Source organism: Solea solea, chromosome 15 (assembly GCF_958295425.1).
Source record: "Solea solea chromosome 15, fSolSol10.1, whole genome shotgun sequence".
Taxonomy (NCBI): domain Eukaryota; kingdom Metazoa; phylum Chordata; class Actinopteri; order Pleuronectiformes; family Soleidae; genus Solea; species Solea solea.
The window spans coordinates 15,077,602-15,097,208 of record NC_081148.1 but is presented as its reverse complement, the minus strand read 5'-3'; the positions used below and the strand labels follow the sequence as shown (position 1 = coordinate 15,097,208).

The window sequence follows — 19,607 nt, the reverse complement described above, 5'->3', positions numbered from 1 at the left end:
AGTGTCTTTCCTCATCGCCATGTATGAATTCACATCTGTGTAATAACTTGTGTGACTGATGTTATGTCTATATACCCAACACATCTACCCGTCTCTCTATAGGTGATTTGCTAGTTGACTTCCTCATCATTTTACTGGTCGTCTTTGATGGGTCAACTTTAAGGAGTTCTTGCTGCCTTGTGAAATACAACAGCTTAGTCTTTATTGGTCGTTTGTTGTAGCATAGGAAGGTATATTTCTGGACTATGATCTGTAAGAAGAGGAGCACTGCTCCTGGGCACAGAGCTTAAAATACGCCATAAATGTCTTTTCTACTTCTGCCTCTGTTGGCAGCGACATACTTCAAAGACAGCGGAATTTCCACTTGTGAAAACATGTTCTATATTCATAAGCAGAACATTTCTTAATGCTGATTATAATGATGCAGGTAAGAAGAAGAATGCTACAGCTGTTTATCCAAGTACACTCAGTGGTCTGCTTTTTGTCATGCTGTGCCACTGGCACCTAACTCCTCCTTTGATCTCTCCCCCCCCCAGGTTTTCCTCCAAGGGAGTTTAGTGCATTTTAGAGGTGTTTTTTGCCACTGTCTTTAAGGTGTTAAAATAAGTTATTACAATACAATTTTACACGTATAACATATTGAATGTGTTTTTGTAGTTTCAGTAATTTTATGTACATATGAAAGAAGATGTCCAGGACAAAGGTAAACAATCCCAATTCACACTGAAATGCTTCCCTGCTTCATCACTATTAGCACTGGAGTAACACACACCTACACATACCTCTTCTTTCCAAAGGTTAACCTCAAAAAGATCCCAGCAACTGAGTGGGAGAAAGACAGTCTACTCTTGTTACATCCAGTTTAACCTAAAACTTGTCACTCACAACTCCACCACAAGCCCTTTACACTCTTGTGCTAATAGACGGGTGAGCAGGACATGAACAATTCTTTCAGTTGAGTCACAACTGTCACCTCATCTCAACCTGTCTTTTATTCCCCAATCATCACTTTCTAAAGGTTTCCTTTGAATGTGGCTCCCAGCTGCAGAGAAATAAGATATCCAATAACCAAAGCTTTAACAGTCTGAGCTGAGGCACTACTGTCAGATTGTGAGGTGTAGACACCCTCCTGTTTTTGGGATGGTTGGAGGTGTTACCTAAAACACCTTCAGGTGGAGTTTAATGCCAACTGAGTGGCTCCAGTTCCACCACTTTTCAAAATAGTTTAAACTGAAGACTCCCGCAATGGTAACATGTCGACAAAACTCGACCCAGCTTTGAAAGGTAAAATCATAATAATAGCAACGGGGTTATATCACTCCAGACAACCATCTATGAGTGCATGCTTTCACACATCTAATGAGAAAGTAAATGATTGAAGAACTGGCTCTGAGTTTAGAGCACCGAGGATACCAAATTGGCCCAAAAGCACATGAACACAAATTATATGTTGCTTTTCTACTTTCTGAGCAGTTATTTGCAGTTCAAGAAAGGAACAAACAAAGAGTTGAGAAATTACTAAAAGGTACTTTTAGATATGACCTGTGAGAGTAAACAAAGTCATCAAGAACATAGGAACATAGGAACATAGGAACATAGGAACATAGGAACAAAGGAACATAGGAAAAACAAAGTCGGAGTTAGACTTTGGCACAGATAAGTCAACACTTTGATCATGGTGATAGCATGTCTGTGCGACGAGAAACCTCCTCTTCCAGTGTTCTACCTTCTGTTTACCCAAAATGCTGTGTGTTCCAATCAACAGGGCCATTACAGACCTTGAGGTATTGTATAAAATATCTTATCTCACTGAGACTTGGTTTGTTTTACAAGATAACATTAACACAGACTTCCTCTCCTCAAAACTCTGACTGACCCATTCATACAACTTTCAGACTTCTAATCTTAAGTGACTTGAGTACTAAATTCATGAATACACTGAGTGCTAAACGTGTGGTGCTGCTTAGTTAAAGAGCAGAAAAGCTACATGTTGTCTTTGAGGCTCTTCAGACATTTACACATATGTGTATCGTCTATCGTCAAGATAAATGTTGCTATTTAAATAAGGGTGGTGAAAATTGCTTAATTGGCTAATTACAGATTTAGTGCAGGAATAGTAAACCAGTTACAAAGTGAGAGAGAGTGTTTTAAATTAGCTACATTAGAAATGTATGCTGGACTGTGAAATGCTGTATGGTAATTGTATCTCCTTTATTGTGCTGATTAGTGCAGTGGGGGGAGAGTGTTCTCTCTAATCTGATCACAGAGCATTGTGTTCGAGGGTCATTAACCTATGGGAGGTCCTAAGGGTTGACAAGTCAGCTTGCACCCCCTCCTGTACCCCTCTATGGAACTCAGTCATCCCTGAGTTCCTCCGTCTCTACAGACATCACAAAAACAACTAAAAAAAACACAAAAGACAAAAGGGAAAAAACACCGACTGGGCTATTTGCATTGCCTGTCATTCTTCCACAAACACATGGCCAAAATGACAACTAACCAAGGACTCTGGGCTTGCTGAGGCAGCAGGATGTTGGCCCCTTTAATCTTTGTTGTTGTTGGCGCTTTTCTTTCTCTGTACTGCATCCTAGTCCCAAGAAACGAATAGGTCAACCGATTCCTAAACATCTGGTATCTGCATTAGAAAAGTTCTTTAGTAGTTCTTTACTGCATTGCGTCATAGCAACTATGCCTTTAACAAGACTCAGCATCATGCAACGGACATCTGCATTCATATGCATGAAAGATCCTTGGATTAATGCTTTCCAATTTGGGCAATACCACGATGCCTACATTTACATTTATACAAACCCATACTAATGAAATCCATCATCCGTCAACATATTTACCCATTGACTGATTTATATTTTTCCATAAAGCCTTCTCCTTCCCTGTCACACACATTACATCCTCTGCAAATCAAAAATGTGAATAGTCTAGCATACCAACAGCACCTCTCATCCACAAATCTGACTTTAACTGTTGTGATACTGAAAAGCTGCCTGTCAGGATGGCAGAACGGAGATGAAAGGCCCACAGCAAAGATTGCTGCTGATTGCCTGTAGAGGATGAATATGCAAATAAAGCAGACGGTAAATGAGAAACAAAGCGGGGTTTTGGCAGCAGCCTTTTACATGTTCCCTTTAATTTGGCATTAGTTAAGAACAAGGAAAGTCTATCAATAATGAATTCCAGTCAGAGCAAAGCAGGAGACATGAGTCCAAATCAGTCTTCATTTTTCCCCTGTGCCCCTGAGCAGTTTTGGGGCCTATTGTATATCACAGCTTTCCAACAAATGCACACTAAGCTTAAGAGACAGATAAATGGAAAAAATTGGAGGAGATAAAATAATATCAGTAACTAGCTTTCAAAGCACCAATCAAAATGATTTTTGGGAAACGGTCCAGAAAGTGGGGCACCACAATCTGCCAACGGCAAGTATTTGTTGACCACAGCATGACGAAAGTAAGTAAATCAATAATCTGGGCAAATGTCTGTTATGAGTCAAACAATGGCCATAGGGCACTCAGATACAGAATAAAACCAAGTGTACACTTAACAGTTACTTAACTGTTGCTACCAGATCCAACATGCTCTATAGCTGGCACTTAACTAAATCAAGTGGCTTAATATACTTAGCTATGCTGTCTGTCTTTGCAAACACACACTACAGAGTAGGAAACAACCTGTCTGTTGTCACAGTGAAATTGGCCAAACAGACTGAAGAGCACCTTTCCCATTTAACAAAAAGATGAAGAAGGCAACAGATTTTCCCTGGTCTTGAGATAACAGAAACCTAACACCGTTGTCCTCCAGTGGGGCTCTTTGTATGTCTGAGGGGGGTCAATCAGCAGCTGCTGACAGATGTGTCTGCAGTTGATTTAGGAGAGGAAGCCACACTGAGGTCAGACACAGGTTTTTCTTCTCTATTTCTCTGGAGGTAAGACAAGGATCAAGTCAGGATGTCCGAGTCTGACCTTTTCTCACCTTGCAGACTTTGGCACACAACACCTGGACTAATATGATAAGATAGTCAAGCTCATTAACCAACTAACAAAACATTAAACCTATGCAAACTTAGTGTCAGAAAATAAATGTTACTTCTTACTGATTTGTCTCAAATAAACAGCAGAAAGACACTTTGCAGTTCTCTAAGCTTCCCATTGCATTCAGAACAAAAGTGAGAGGTACTCCAGCTGGAAAGCAAACAAATCTGAAAAACTCCACTGGAGGTCTAAGCAGTTTTGGCAGATGCGGCAGGCTTAAGCGCCTGTTCAATTAAGCACTCCAGTTAAGATGACAATCATGGTTTAAAAATGCGGTGGAGTTGGACCACATTCTGTCCTGGCAAACTAACAGGACATGAGATGTCAGCTGTGGTCAAATACTTAGACAGTCACTCCACTGTAGTGCCCACCACTCTAATGAGACCATAACAACTGCTAGAGTAAAGGTCCACATCAGCTCATGAGCAGACAACAACAACAGGACAGAGTATAACAAGAGATATGGAGAATGAATACATTTTTTTCCCCAATAATTTGTGTTATTGTTTGCATGTCAGGGGGTTACACGCATGAGTAAGCATGCTAAATTATAGCTATCAGTTTATGTTAACGGGTGCCATTTGCAGTATATTACAAAGACTGACTTGTCCATTCACTTATTTTCAGAGTGAAATATTGTCTCTAATGCCATATTGTTTACTGGCACAATTTGTTTTGCCTTTTTTAATTTTCAACACTCCAAACAGAAAACATGATGATGTGGCAGTAGATAACTATCCTCAGTGAAGGCAGACTTAACTGTATAATGGGTTGCCAGCTCAAATCACGATGGTTCATGGGCTGGGGTACCTCTGGGCAAGGTACCCAGTCCCCATTGCTCCCCATTGATTGGGTTAATTTGACACTCTAAATTGACCCCAGCAATGCACATCTAGTGTATTCCTAGTGCTGGTCGTAAGCCCAGATAAATGGGAGGGCTGTGTCAGGAAAGGCATCTGGCATAAAAAAAATTAAATTAAATTAAATTAAATTCGCTGCCAAATCAAATATGCGGATTACAGAAAAAGCAGGTGATCCTCTGTGGTGACAATTAGAGAGAAAGAAGCCTAAATAAATAAATACTGCCAAATATTCAAATAGAATTACGAACAATTATTTGACTTTCATGTCATGTAAACATGTTAGTCTGACTAAAACTCAGAAAGGTGCTCAACATGCTAACAACTAGCCACATGCTAAAAACCACCTAATACAAACAAGTTCAAAGGGAGCATTTTGCCCCATGGCAGAGCAGAGGCAGACACAATTGATTCGCTGAATTAATTCCCCACTACTGCTTTTACACTGGCACAGGGGCGAACTACAACTAAACCTTGACTTTGATGTGCATGGAAACACACTGATGGTTGGCTGGGGTCAGCTCTGCTGTACAACTAACAGTGTGACTCACTGCTGCTTTGGGCCTAGAGGGGAGCAAATCCACCCCCTCATTTACAGACATGAAAACATGAGGAATAGGAGGGGAAAAGTCCATTCAATTCAGACACATCACAGTCATTATGTTAATGATGTTAAAAATGTATAATTATGGTGTTAGACTAATACCAGACTTTTGAAATACATGGTAACATGATAGTATGACTCAAATTGTACTCAGACTAACAAATAATGAGATTCGGAATCTAATTACCAATGCATGTATGCATTCAGTCGGACTTAATCTGGCCTGGGCACTTTGTGCATTATCCAAACTCAAAATATTGACTTCTGAAAACATGTAAATAAATGCCATGACTTCATTTCAGAAAATATGTTCCCTATGAGGCCACACGGTTGGTGTAGTGGTTAGTAAGGGCCAGCCACCGATAGCTGTTTTCCCTGTGTGTGAGTGGGATGGACTGGCGAAGTGTCCAGGGTGTACCCTGCCTATCGCTCTATGTCAGGATAAAGCGGTAGAGAATGGATGGATGTATCTTATGAACCATGATTGAGAAAACAGTTAGGGAATTTTCTTTAGAAAAACAAACAAATGAAATTGCTTTGGTGTTTCTCCGTGGCAAAAAAGCAACTAAATATATTCTGCTTCAATAACAACAGAAATAACTGACAACTCATGAAGTTATAGAGTCCATAATGCTTGTTACAATTGATCCTGACTCGTTTCAAACAAATATACAGTATGCAAATAATGATTGGTCAAAACCGCAATCCCTCTGTTGCAAACATGAGAAGTGAAAGGTTTCTGTGTATCTTCTTTTCATCAGTACAAACAAACTGAACATTTCCACTGTTTCCCTCCAATTTTGCCAGTGAGCATTGCTTTCCAATCATTCACTCCTCCCAAGTGCTCACATATGACAAGGGTGTGAGAACTCCACTCCCCCTAGTGTATCCAGTCAACACTGCATCTTCACCGTGCATCTCCCAAACACACACACACACACACACACACACACACAGAGAGAGAGAGAGAGAGAGAGAGAGAGAGTGACAGAGAGAGAGAGAGACTCCTCCTCCTCCAGATGACATCAGTGCTCTATTGAAGCAAAGCTCGGCACAAACACAACTCAACATTTGTATTGAGATCCACCCGTGCATCTCTGTCCCTGCGCAGCCTTCAGATTGTGAGTGCGTGAGTGTGTGTGTGTGTGTGTGAGGGGGCACCAGCACACACAGCAGTGCTGCTACACATAAACTCTAAATAGCTCCAGCCTTCACTGAGTAAGAGAGTGAGTGAGAGAGAGGAGCTTTTTTGGATCTTATTTTACTACTCATAGCCTGGACTGGATTATCACGTTTTTTCCCCTCCGCTGTGAACCCCCACTTTAAGAGGATACCTGTTACTTTCCTTATTTTGATTGGTTATTGAGGTAAGTGTTTTTGTTTTGTTTTGGTTTTTTTTAGCAGGGACAGTCCTGCTGGGAATGCGTCCTTTCCATCTTCTTTATGGACATATTCTCTTTGGCGGAAAGGATTTTAAGTCGTGGATTACTCGTGAGCTCAGATCTAACATTTCCCCCCATATTTATTTTATTTCTTTTTTAACTGAACCCAGAGGAAAAATATTGGATTTTTTAGAGGTAGTTTTCTCCCAGCCTAAGAGACGGTTTACGTAACAATAATTAAATAAAAAAACAAAACAAATGCGCGTTTCTTTCAAATGACTAGATGAAACTCTTCCTTGAGTTCGTTCTTGCAGATAAAAAAAAAAAATGCGACTTTGAGACACTTTGTCTGTCCCGTCATCACAAGCTCCTCTCATGTCTTCAACTTGCTCCTTCGATCCTGCGACACGTCTCGCACTGCTTGTGAAACCATTAACAGCAGATATGCTCCCTTTCTCACGTTTTTCCACTCTCTCTCTCTCGAGACAGAGATGAAGCTCCTGTTGCGACACGCAAAAATGCTTCACACACGCAGGCATATCCCCCCGCACTCGAAAAAAAAAATGCGTAAAACACTCGGAGAAAAACAGTGACGTCTAAAACCTCTCCGCTTCTTAATTAACGCAGCTTCTAATTTCACTGGAAAAGCCCTGGGAAAATAAAAAGTGATAAATGCGCAAACTTGTTAGGATTAAAGGACAGTGTGATTTAGACGTGCTGTCGCAGCCAGAGAGGACTCCCCGTCGTGCGGCTGAAATTGCAGCACAGATCCCGCGGAGTTGGACACGAAGGGGCAGCTGGAGAAACTCAGCTCAAAGCATCCCCGGCGTCAGCGCCAGAACGAGACCAGGCAGCTCCTGTTCATGTCCTATTACACTGAAATCTACTGTGTCGAACTGTCGAACTGCACCAAACACATTCAGACACGGAGCATCACAGCCTACATCGCTAAAGCTGTATGTGCTGTCGCGGTGCAGCCACTAATGTCCTCTGACAATGCACAGAATAAAACCCAATTCAAGTTTCATTACGCACAAGAAGCACGCTGCAGACTGACCGTCATTACAGCAGCGCCTCCAAGCAAACAGCTGGCATTTGCAGTTATGACTGGTATAAATGTCCAAATAATAAAGATAAATAAATAATAATAATAAAAAATAGAAACATATTATAGTGATATACCTTCTGCTCAAATGACCATCAGCAAAATCTCCACCCAATTTAACAGCCATAATGGTAATGAAATATAGCCCTCTGCTCGTTTCAATCCTGATATGCTTTTAGATCACAAAGTAGGGGCTTTCAATTCTCACTGGTTTTAAGCTGCGTGTCTTATTGGCAATAGTGTGGCAGGGACAGTTGGTAATCCAATTTAACATGGCCTTTTTAACATGCCATGACATCATAAGGTCACCGAGACTTCAAACAAAGAGAGACAAACAAAGATATACAGTATATATATCAAATAAAAGCTACAGCCTGATGTCAGTACATCCCTAGTGCTTGCAAAGATGACCACAGACATTATACTTTATGATGGTAATGCTGTTAACTTTGTAAGAGACACAAAAAATAAATAGCCTTTTAAAACATGACATGCAGACAGACCTAATTGTCTTCACTGATGAGTGCCTGAGGCAAAAGTCCCCAGTCAATTGCTTTCACAGGGAATTCACACTGCATATTAACAACTAACCAGGTCACTACAGACAGAATGTTCCATGAGCAAAAACCCTTAAGTAAAATACACCAATGGAAAAATGTATTGTAATGACATTCAAAGCACAGTATTAACAGTCAAATAATAAGACATTGATAACTTTCAAGACACTTTTCAGACAGTGTACTAAGAGAAGGCCTGATTCACTATTATTATTATTATTTATTTATTTATTTATTTAACCACAGTCCAGAAGCACCTTTTTGGGTCTTATGTTTGATTTTTGTTAGTTTGATAGTTTCATGAAAGTAAACGGCGTAAACATGGCTGCAAAGCACAAACACTGCAGGAAAAATAAACCTTCGCAAACAATATGACTCAGGAAAAACTAGTGCCTACCACCCCCATGTGGGGAAAAAACCACTGCAGCTGCAGCAGATCTATCCTTTCACGCTGTTGTTACAAAAGGAGAGACCCCCGTCTGTCCTGGGCCTCTCTCTGTTCTTAATGGGTCAGCAAAAGTATCATCTGTTCAGCCCATCTAAAGGCAACACCAGGAGGCAACAAATCTGTGAAACGAGCAGAGATTGTTTTTATTATAATGTGTCGTGTCCCATGTGATGTTAGATCCGAGCAGGAATGTTGCGTTGCATCTCAGCTCCACAGCAGGCCACTGCCCAACACTCTCAAATACAACTTAATGAATGACAGACACAGGTTTTTGTTCCACACAAATATGATGAAAAATCATCAAATGTAAAAGGGGGCGATCATGAAACAGAAATCAATGCACACTTAATTGCAAGAGCATAGTAACTGAAAACAAATGATCTTTTCTAGTCTTTTTTGAGTGTGTTTTTTAAATCAACAAACTGGCCAAGTGATAAGAAAAAAATGCTCAGTCCAAAATAAAAAAAACATATCCACAATAACCATATTTCATCCAATAAAATCATAAATCAAAAGTATTTTTAAAGGAACAATCAACATCAGATACAAACAACACTGATTTCCCAATGGAGAGCTTTACTGTGGTTCAAAATTAATTTCAGGGATCATGAATAATTTAGCATTCAGCCATTACTACTTCTACAGCTCTTTCCCCACTAAATGCAGTCCATGTAATATTATCCTGTATTTCACTGAACTACAAGTCATTATATTCCGTAATACTTTTGACGGACATGGAATTGTTTACATTAGATTTGTTTTTCACAAAGTCTTTCTTGTGGAGTTTATGATTTAGGGGTTCAAAGTCTTATGCTATGTTATTGCAGACTAATGTGCATTTATGTGTGTTGAGCCTACAATGGCTATCAGTGTCCAGCTTTGTGTGAGCCTCCCACACTTTTCACTGAAAGATAACTGGCGGCCCACACACACACAGTTTTCCAGGATGCTCAATTTAACTTTGCCAGTTTAGATTAAATGAAGCAGAACCCATTTTGCAATGCTTATGTCTGGCTGGTGGACCTCATTAGAACAACAAACATAAAAAAAACATGTAACTTATCCCCAACTGTTGGCAAAATTATTGCGAGTATGTTAACATAGCATAGTGGTATGTGTGTGTGAAAATTTAATTGTATCAATTTCTATTATCATAATAAAGAAGGCTTACAAAATAAACCGAGTAAATTAGATATTTTTTTAATATGCCTGATGAAAATAATAAATAATACCTCTGTTGAGGCTACAAGGTTCACACATGCTCATTTGTGGCAAACAGAGAGGGGCCACTCTACTGAAATCCGATGAGTGTGGAAAAAGAAAGAGGGGGAAAATAGCAAAGCATTGAGGCCTGACTATGCTGCGCATATAGTGGGCATGATGTGCTTTGTTCAAATGAGACTACTGATAAATCACCCACAATATAACACCACAAGGCCCATCACACAGTATGTGATGCTTAAGTTCTTTGTAACTACATTTAAATCATTAAATTGAATCAATTTATTCATCAAATGAATGTCCATCTCCTTTGTCCTTTCTACTGCCAAAACAAAATTGTTCAGCAGGTAGGAGATGTGGAAACAATGTTGACTTTATGTAGCTATTCATAGAGTATTTTGCCGTCACACAAGCCTAAAAGATAATCAGTATGAGTGCAGATTCTTTTTTCCGAGACAAGATAGAAATGAAGACACAATTGCTCTTTTTAAATATACTGTTAAGAATTCAAACTCTGAAGTCAAGGCTACATAACAATTTTCACAGGAAGGAGAACTTTCTAAAACGAGGTGAAAAAGGTTTTTAAAATTCAAACAGCTTTACTAAGTGCAGCATTAAAAGTTCATTCCAAAGGATAGATAGTAGATATCCTTCCATCATCATGCCATTTTATAAAACTCAATTACTGAAATTCATCCTCTTTCTCTTGTCAGACTCCTGGATTTCAGAAGTTGTTAGGTCACATCTGGTGCTTTTCCCCAGACTCTAATCTACTACTAATGTAATACTGGACTGAGAGCTCATGTTTAGATGGAACGCAAGGAAAGGGGGGGCATTATTATTAGACAGCATCTTAGGAGTTGTAATCATGTTAGAAACCTCTCAATTCTTCCATCTTCTCCTTGTCATGGGGTACAAGTGTTAAATGGCAGTGCCCTTTGTTCCTAAATTACCTTTTCATGTTTTACAGCACTCAGCAGCCGCCTGCAGGTCTCACGGATGGCTACGTGTATATATACACACACACAGAGCTATTGTGTTGTGAGAGGAAAATTACATTTACTTTGGCATATAGGAAATTCTATTTTTCCAAAGAGAAACAACATTCTCAGATTGTAAACAGGATACATTTAAGGGGTCCTCGAAAGGAGTTTGAAGTGACAGCAATGTGTACAACAATTACAATGAGCCTCACATGTCACTGGTGCTTTTAAAAAATTTGACTAATTCAGTAATCACTGACTGAATTCTGGACTGGGTGTTTTTTAAACTAGCCGAGAACACATTTTTTTAATCACAGGACTTGTAAAACACCCAAAAAGGTCAACCTTCACGTGAACAGGACTTAGAAAAGCACAGGGGCTCCACCCTCAGCCATTGTGTTGGGATGTAGATCACTGTTGTCTTTCGTATGCATAGACATTCTTTCTTGTGTCACGATAGAAAAGAAACATGGTCTGTAAGAGTAACGGGCTGCAATAGGTCAACAAGCTAAAGCAGGGATCAGGAACATACGTAAATTTTCTTGATGTTTTCTACAAAAATCCATGACTGAAATGTGTTCACATACAATGTTCAGGTGTGCTTACAATATATTCCCCAAAAGATTAAAACCAAAATAATAAAATTAAATCATAACTTACACCAACATTTTACTGCTTTTGGTAATCACTTACATGTAAATATCATTGTGTCATATCATGATGAGAGAATTGGACACTAAATATTTTTGTCTTTGCTAATTTCTTTCAGAACGCAGTTCCAGTGGTGTGAAGGGCACAGTTTGAGTCCAGCTGCAGATGTGTAAAGGAGGTTGGGCACAGAAGGATCAGCACCTTTCCCTGAAGACAAGAGTTATCTGCCTCAGGAAAAGAGACCAAAGGCCTGGATTAATGTGTATACAGGCTCAACAAGGGAGCAGAGAATTCTGGGTTACCTGTAGACCTGGAGTACACAAGTGAAGAAGCCTGGATTGAGCCTGTGGCACAGGGGATTGGCATGGCTCAGACCAGCTTTGTGTCAACTCATCATGCCTGTCAGGCCTGATTCCAGAAAGGAGCCTTTGCTACAGCTCACTCCGTTCTGCACACGGATCACTATACAACATCCAAAAAACCCAATCTGCAGTTATGGCTGTTGAGGTTGACCATTTCCACACCCATTAGGATTTTTTTAATATTACCTGAGAGGGCCTGCATTGTCAGGGAGTGGGGATGCTTTTTCTACAGGCTTATCTGCCATGGTAAAGGCATTGAAAGCATGAGCCTCTGACAACACAGAGGAGGTCATTGTCCAAATAAGGATCAGCTCAGCAAACACTGACCAGGTCAGGATATCACAAGAAACCCCTTGGACAAACTTTTCCTTTCAGAAAGGATAAGAGCAAATTCAAGAGGAAATCCTGATTGGATTTTTGGAAGCTGGAAAGGATTTAACACATCGCACAGAACAGGTATGACATATAAGGATACGACTTTTCTTTTTACTGACCTGACAACAATTTTTAATGAGACATTTAGAAGGAGAGGTAATGGCAGAAATGCCAAATTGAATCAACACATTAGTATTTGCCTAATTAAAAAGGGAATTACACACTGATAGCAAAAGAAAGAACATCAAACAGGTGGCACCTTCAGCTCTGCACTAGTTATTTTGAAGGCTGACTGCTATAACTGAATGAATGATGAAAATCAACGTTTTGTTATTCTATCTTGTATGCTAAAGATTTTAATTAAAAATCATATCAAAATAGATTTAGATTTCTTCTCTAACATGTGAAAGACCATTAAAAACAAAGCATTTTTAAGGCAAAAAAAAGTATGGGTAAAACTTGAGAGAATGCTGCCTTCACAAAAGTACATCCACAAAGCCCGACTTTGTCCACCCTTGTGGTCTATAGGGATGAAAGGCAGCCTTGAGATACAGAAACATGTAAAACAACTGAGTATTGCGATTACATTTCACAAGTCAGAGAGCCAAAAAGCACAGAGAATCAATTCACAAAGCTCCAAAGTTAGAAAATGTCTTATCAAAAAGAGAACAACAAAGCCGTTCTTTTTGTAGTGTAGGTTAGTTTTTAACCTCTCATCCACAGTAATCTATATTCCAGTAGATGATGTAAAGCCATCTCTGAAGTAACTACCATATCTTAGAAAAAGTGCATTTTCAGTCTGGATCACTTAATTTCAACATAATAGGTATTCTTTCAGCAGTTATTTAATCCAATCGGCTACAGGCCGCATTTCAAACACCTGGCAATTATAAGAACAGGAATTTGACTCTGCTTTATAGGCCCTGCCTTAAATGTACCCTTGTGTCTTCTCCCCAGGGGCTCTTGAGTTATTAGACTGCCAGGCGACACAGCTTCAAGATGGTGCGTCAATGCAAGACCTTTCTACTATTCCTCATCAGGGTCGGGCTGCTGCTGGGTCTTTCTAACCCCCTGGTGACCTCTGAATCATGTCCCTCGGCCTGTCGCTGTGATGGGACCTTCATCTACTGCAATGACCGTGGCCTGACTTCCATCCCTAAAGGTATACCACAGGATGCTACCGTGCTCTTTCTGCAAAACAATCGAATCAAGAGTTCGGGCATACCAACAGAGCTACAGCGGCTTACAAATGTGGAGAAGATCTACCTTTACTGCAATAATCTTGATGAGTTCCCCAATAACCTTCCACTTGGGTTAAAAGAGCTCCACCTTCAAGAGAACAACGTTCGGATGATTACCCATTCCTCTTTAGCCCAAATTCCCTACATTGAGGAGCTGCACCTGGATGACAACTCAGTATCAGCTGTCAGCATAGAAGAGGGGGCCTTCAAGGACAGTTATCACCTCAGACTTCTTTTCCTCTCCAGAAACCATCTAAGTGCAATCCCTTCAGGCCTACCCATGAGCATTGAGGAGTTGCGTTTTGATGACAACCGAATCTCTTCCATCTCAGAGCAGTCACTGCAAGATCTTATCAACTTGAAGCGACTAATCCTGGATGGAAACCTGCTCAACAACCGTGGGATTGGGGAGATGGCTTTCATCAACCTGATCAACCTGACTGAGCTCTCACTAGTGAGGAACTCACTGACATCACCGCCAGCCAACCTGCCGGGTACCAGTTTGGAGAAGCTGCATCTACAAGATAATCATATTAATCGGGTCCCCCCAGGGGCTTTTGCCTTCCTGAGGCAGTTGTATCGTCTGGATCTGTCCGGTAACAACCTGAGTAGCCTCCCACAGGGTGTGTTTGAAGATCTGGACAACCTTACACAGCTCCTGCTACGCAACAACCCATGGCAATGCACTTGCAGGATGAAATGGGTCCGTGATTGGTTGCGACTGTTACCATCTAGGGTTAATGTGCGTGGTTTCATGTGCCAGGGCCCTGATAAAGTAAAAGGCATGGCGATTAAAGACCTTACTACAGACATGTTTGACTGCACAGATCCAGATTACATCCCAATGTATGAGACGAGCACAGTTTCCAACACTGTACGCCCCTCGCAGCCCCAGTGGCCATCATTTGTGACTAAAAGACCTGTAGTAAAAGGGCCTGGTATCAATAAGAATTACCATAGCACTACCACCTCTTCAGGAAGAAAGATCATCACCATCAGTGTAAAAGCAAGTACTGCAGATACAATACACATATCATGGAGAGTGTCTCAGCCCATGACTGCCCTACGGCTTAGCTGGCTAAAGCTGGGACATAGCCCTGCCTTTGGCTCCATCACTGAGACCATTGTGCAGGGGGACAGGAAGGAGTACCTCCTCAATGCTTTGGAACCAGAGTCTTCCTATAGGATATGCATGGTTCCCATGGAGACTAGCAACATTTACCTGTCAGATGAGACCCCTGTTTGCATAGAGACAGAGACTGGTTCTCACAAATCATACAACCCAACCACAACTTTAAACCGGGAGCAGGAGAAAGAGCCTTACAAAAATTCCAGTCTACCTTTGGCTGCTATTATTGGAGGGGCTGTGGCTCTTTTGGCAATAATCATGTTGGCACTGGTGTGCTGGTATGTGCACAGGAACGGATCACTTTTTTCCAGAAACTGCACCTACAACAAGGGCCGTCGGCGAAAGGATGACTATGCTGAGGCTGGCACAAAGAAGGACAACTCCATCCTAGAAATCCGGGAGACTTCTTTTCAAATGATACCAATAAATCACCTGCCTGTGTCCAAGGAAGAGTTTGTGATACACACGATTTTTCCACCCAATGGCCTGAGTTTATACAAAAGTCCACACAGCGAGAACAGTATTAATAGGAGCTACAGAGACAGTGGAATACCAGATTCAGATCATTCCCATTCATGATATTGCGCATGGACATTCATGGAGCGTGCGTGACTTAGAGTGGCAAGACTTTAACAAAACACTGGATGTATAAGACTAAAGAAGCAATGTTCTGTACATTTGCCACATAATTTATATTTAAGGACATTTTATGAAGATGGAGAACGTTCCAGTTGCAGGCCATTACTGAAACATCAGTGGATATGGTAACTAACTGCAATTCTATATTTTAGGGATTTGTAGTAATTTGTACTGTATTTCCTTTGCTTAAGGTTATCAACCTACTAAAAGAAACTATGTGTTCTACTGAGATATGATGACTTGTCAACTGTGAAAGTGGGTTTTCATTGCTGTGTTGAACAATCAGACTTTAGAAAACCTTATAGTATAAGCACAGGTCATTCTTTTAACTTTGTGGCTGTCTGAAAAACAAAAAGGCAAAAAAATGATATGAAGTAAACTAAGGCACAGCTGATCAACTAATTTGCAAAGACGACATGTTGCCCTCAAAAAAAATGAGCACTCAGTAGCTGTCTACAAACTATGGACCAAGAGGCTTGCTCAGATATTCACCTGGTAATAATTGCAACAAAGTAAAGATGAGGTGCCATGCTTTATTTCTCAGTTTTGTTTAGTGTGTTTTTTTTTTTTTTATGTGTGTTTGCAAGACGAAACACAACAAAGCAAACCAGGGTGGGTTACAGTTCCAGTGTTTCCAATAGGATTGTAGGCCACAGCACAGGGCAGATAAAGCACACCAATGTTCTGGAGTATTTTGCTCCTCAAAACAAGTAGAATGGACAGGCTGACATAGAGGACCCCCCACTAGCTCTATTTGTACAAGCCGACAATGACCGAATGACAATGGCAGCATTCTTTAGTACCATGTACCATACGTCACTCTGGTCACCCGGCCAAAAAGAAAGAACATGTTGGCTTTGATTAGAATTACCACAATGTCAGAGACTCCTTGTTATGAGTGTTGTTTTTTTATTATTATTTTTCAAATGAACACACTTTTATGTTGCCACAGTTTGAAGTTAACTGTTCTTTACAAATGAAAACCAAAGTGCATTGTATGCCCTTTGGCCAGTCTTGTATGTGCCTTGATCCAATGCTTATTGTATTTAGCTTTTTAAGAAACCAGTGACTTTTTTTCATACACACTTGAATATGAAAAATATTGGTCATATTACAAAATAAAGTGGACAAAAATAACTTTGTTTTTTTACCTTGAGTACAACAAAGCCTATACAAAACTATGATATTGTTCCAAGTATGATCTTATTGTGCTTTTACTGTGATTGCCCCACTTATTTTTGCTTCCAAATGTAAGCTGTCCTGGAGTAAAAGAGAGGGCTACAGGCAACCAGTTTTATTCATTCATATCTCAAATTGCTATCTAGACACACAATTGAAAAAATGCTTGAAGGTGCAAACATAACCCTATACTGCATTTTTATCCATCATACAGATCTGAACTCTGAGGCCTAAACTCATAGCCGTAAAAACCACATCTCCCATTCCAAGACACAGTAAACCTTTTAATAAAAACACAGATACTGTTCTTGAAACCTAGTTTTCCACTAATGGCAGTCAGCACACCAACACATCTGCTTCAGGCGGCTGTTGTGTGTTTGTGTGGTGGAGCCACGTGTGACTTATCTGACTGGCCAGAGAGAAATAAAACAGAGGAGCGGAAATAGGGCTATGGAGAAATGAGACTCTTGGGTTTGATGAACCTCCCGGGCACCAGGGCAGCAGAAAACTAATGACAAGCCACCATATGGACGATGGGACAGGTGGACCCTGTTGGTGATGCCCGTCCCTGCAGAGGGCAGAGTATATATACACTGCTCGGGGCTCCAGGCAGCACACTTGACACACAATGACATGGTTGCAGCTTACCCAGGCAAAGGGCCCACAAGAAGGTACGCATGCAAAAGCAGAGAAATTGCCTGTTACCCCATTTTCCATGTGCATCCAAAAGAATATTTTGTGGAGGTCATCATAATGTTAATGCATTTCAGATGGTAATGTGTAGACTAGCTGTACAAGCTAACACGAAAGCACATAAGTACTCAGGAGGTATCATGAAAAATACTGCATAACCACTTTCACACACCCACACACTCTTAACACAGTGAAAGCATTAATTACAGTAAGGGAAGCCGCTAAAAGCTGCACAAGTGACCCAAACCTTAAGTATACACTAACCATGCTCTGTACACTAAAAATATATATCACATTAACTTGGATTAAAGTAAACAGTGGGTCTAATTTTAGAATTCAGAATAGTAATATTTCCATTTGGACACTATAAACAGATTTTGTTCCTAACTGAAGAGTCTTGGCAGCCTCTTATTTTATTAAAAATGAATGTAAAATATTAAAAATCGCAAACTACAAGATATTTTTTTTCTTTTATTGCACTGAAGTTAGCAAAGCAATCATTAACAACCCTTTTAACGGAAAGCTGTCTTCAGATACATAAAGATTACAAAATGATCTGTTTTCAGATAAATTATAAATAAAAGGAGTTGTACAGCTTCAATACCAACTTTACTGGCCTCGATTTTACTGGCATGATTAAAACGGTCTACTACAGTAACAGAGGGGCTTAAAAAATTATATATATTTATAGGTTATACAAGTGTATAATTTGTGTGTGCGTTAGTAAAAAACTATCAAGTCATTCCACACATTTTTATATCAATGAGAGTTACGCCTTTTTTGTTGTAGCTAGGACAGTATTTTTGTTATGCATTATTGGTGAGGTTTGGGGATAAAGCAATTTATATTTAAACCTTGTCTAGGTCTGCAGTCACTGAAGTAGGACTTTAAAATCCCAGAATGTGCCAGCTGCTCTTACATATTCTCTCACCTGTGTGATTAATTAGAGTCTAGGCAAATGGTGAAAGGAGCATGCTATTGTTGTGACATTTACAAAAAAATAAAACATTAAACAGAGAAGCTTTGTGCATTTTGGCTAACCAATGTAGGAGACAAAATTGATGAACCAGACTGCCGACGACCCTGTGTGACCTCACTTATCACTAATGACCCTTGACCCATCAGTCCTTTTAAACAATTCCTTAATCACTCTCATGTTCTCACTAGGGTCAGACAAGTCATTAAACAACCCAAGATGACATATGCATTTGTCTCTTGTGTGACACACACAAACCTTAATTATGTTTGTCTTTTATGTGACACAGAGATTAAAACTAATGGGGGCAGTTGCACCGTCTGCCCCAAGCTGCTGTTATTCCTATTGTAATGTACTGGTCAGGCAGGCGGTCACATTTGCATTCCTATAGATGCTCGTATCAAGCGCCCCTGGATGACCTCATCATGGTCAGTAACTGAGCATGGTTCTTTCCATCAGAATCATTAGCAAGATCAAGAAAAAAGCACAACCCATGTGACCCAATGACTGATTAAAGGTCAGTGAAGTCAGGTCAGACTCAGTTCAAGTATCTCAAGAGATGAAAAATAGATGTGAATCAGTGCCCACAAAATAGGCAACCTGTTCACCATAAGGATCCTCTTCTTAAGAAAAAAAACAGCATTCATTTCAGGAGAGCCAGAAAATGATGGGGAAAAAACACTTTGAATAAAAGATCAGATGTTTTGCTAATGGTTTAACAGCCTTCAGAGCCATTCAAAAGACTCACAGCAGGTTAAACTGAATGAGTTGATACAGAGAGGACAACATTTTATTTTTAAAAGAGATCATTCATTGGGTATTCAAAAGAAAATAGTCTTAACATTAAACTGCAGGCATGATCACTCCAACTAAAATAAACACAATAAAATATTGCCCAAACTTAAACTTAAAAAGAATAATGTTATGACTTACGGGGTTGACAGTGAAATGATAAATGAGTTTTGTTACATGAGTAATGTAATGAGACCCCACCAGATGCATATGCAGCGGGGGACAGCAAGTCAGACGATCATGGTTCGGTCACCCAATATCCTCAAATTAGATAGATATTTGTGCCACAGCTTTGGTCTCAGTTTCAGAATCATTACACCCTTTTTAGTCATTGCAAAATCTAAATACAGTCAACGTTCTGTTC

The 19,607-nt window shown here is 40.1% G+C and overlaps 2 protein-coding genes across 4 annotated transcripts in view; one reads left to right on the top strand and one right to left on the bottom strand.

Moving 5' to 3' along the window:
• macrod2 (mono-ADP ribosylhydrolase 2) overlaps positions 1–19,607 on the bottom strand; it is a 357,104-nt gene that overhangs the window by 280,815 nt on the left and 56,682 nt on the right. The window lies entirely within an intron of this gene.
• flrt3 (fibronectin leucine rich transmembrane 3) lies at positions 1,666–16,740 on the top strand. Of its 2 annotated transcripts, none has more exons than XM_058651019.1 (3): positions 1,666–1,784; positions 11,976–12,675; positions 13,552–16,740. In XM_058651019.1, exon 3 carries the CDS (start codon positions 13,594–13,596, stop codon positions 15,541–15,543), a length of 1,950 nt encoding a protein of 649 aa, XP_058507002.1. In that variant the 5' UTR covers positions 1,666–1,784; positions 11,976–12,675; positions 13,552–13,593; the 3' UTR covers positions 15,544–16,740. The 2 variants fall into 2 exon arrangements, with proteins under 2 accessions (XP_058507002.1, XP_058507001.1); XM_058651018.1 differs by lacking the exon at positions 1,666–1,784 and adding an exon at positions 6,565–6,877.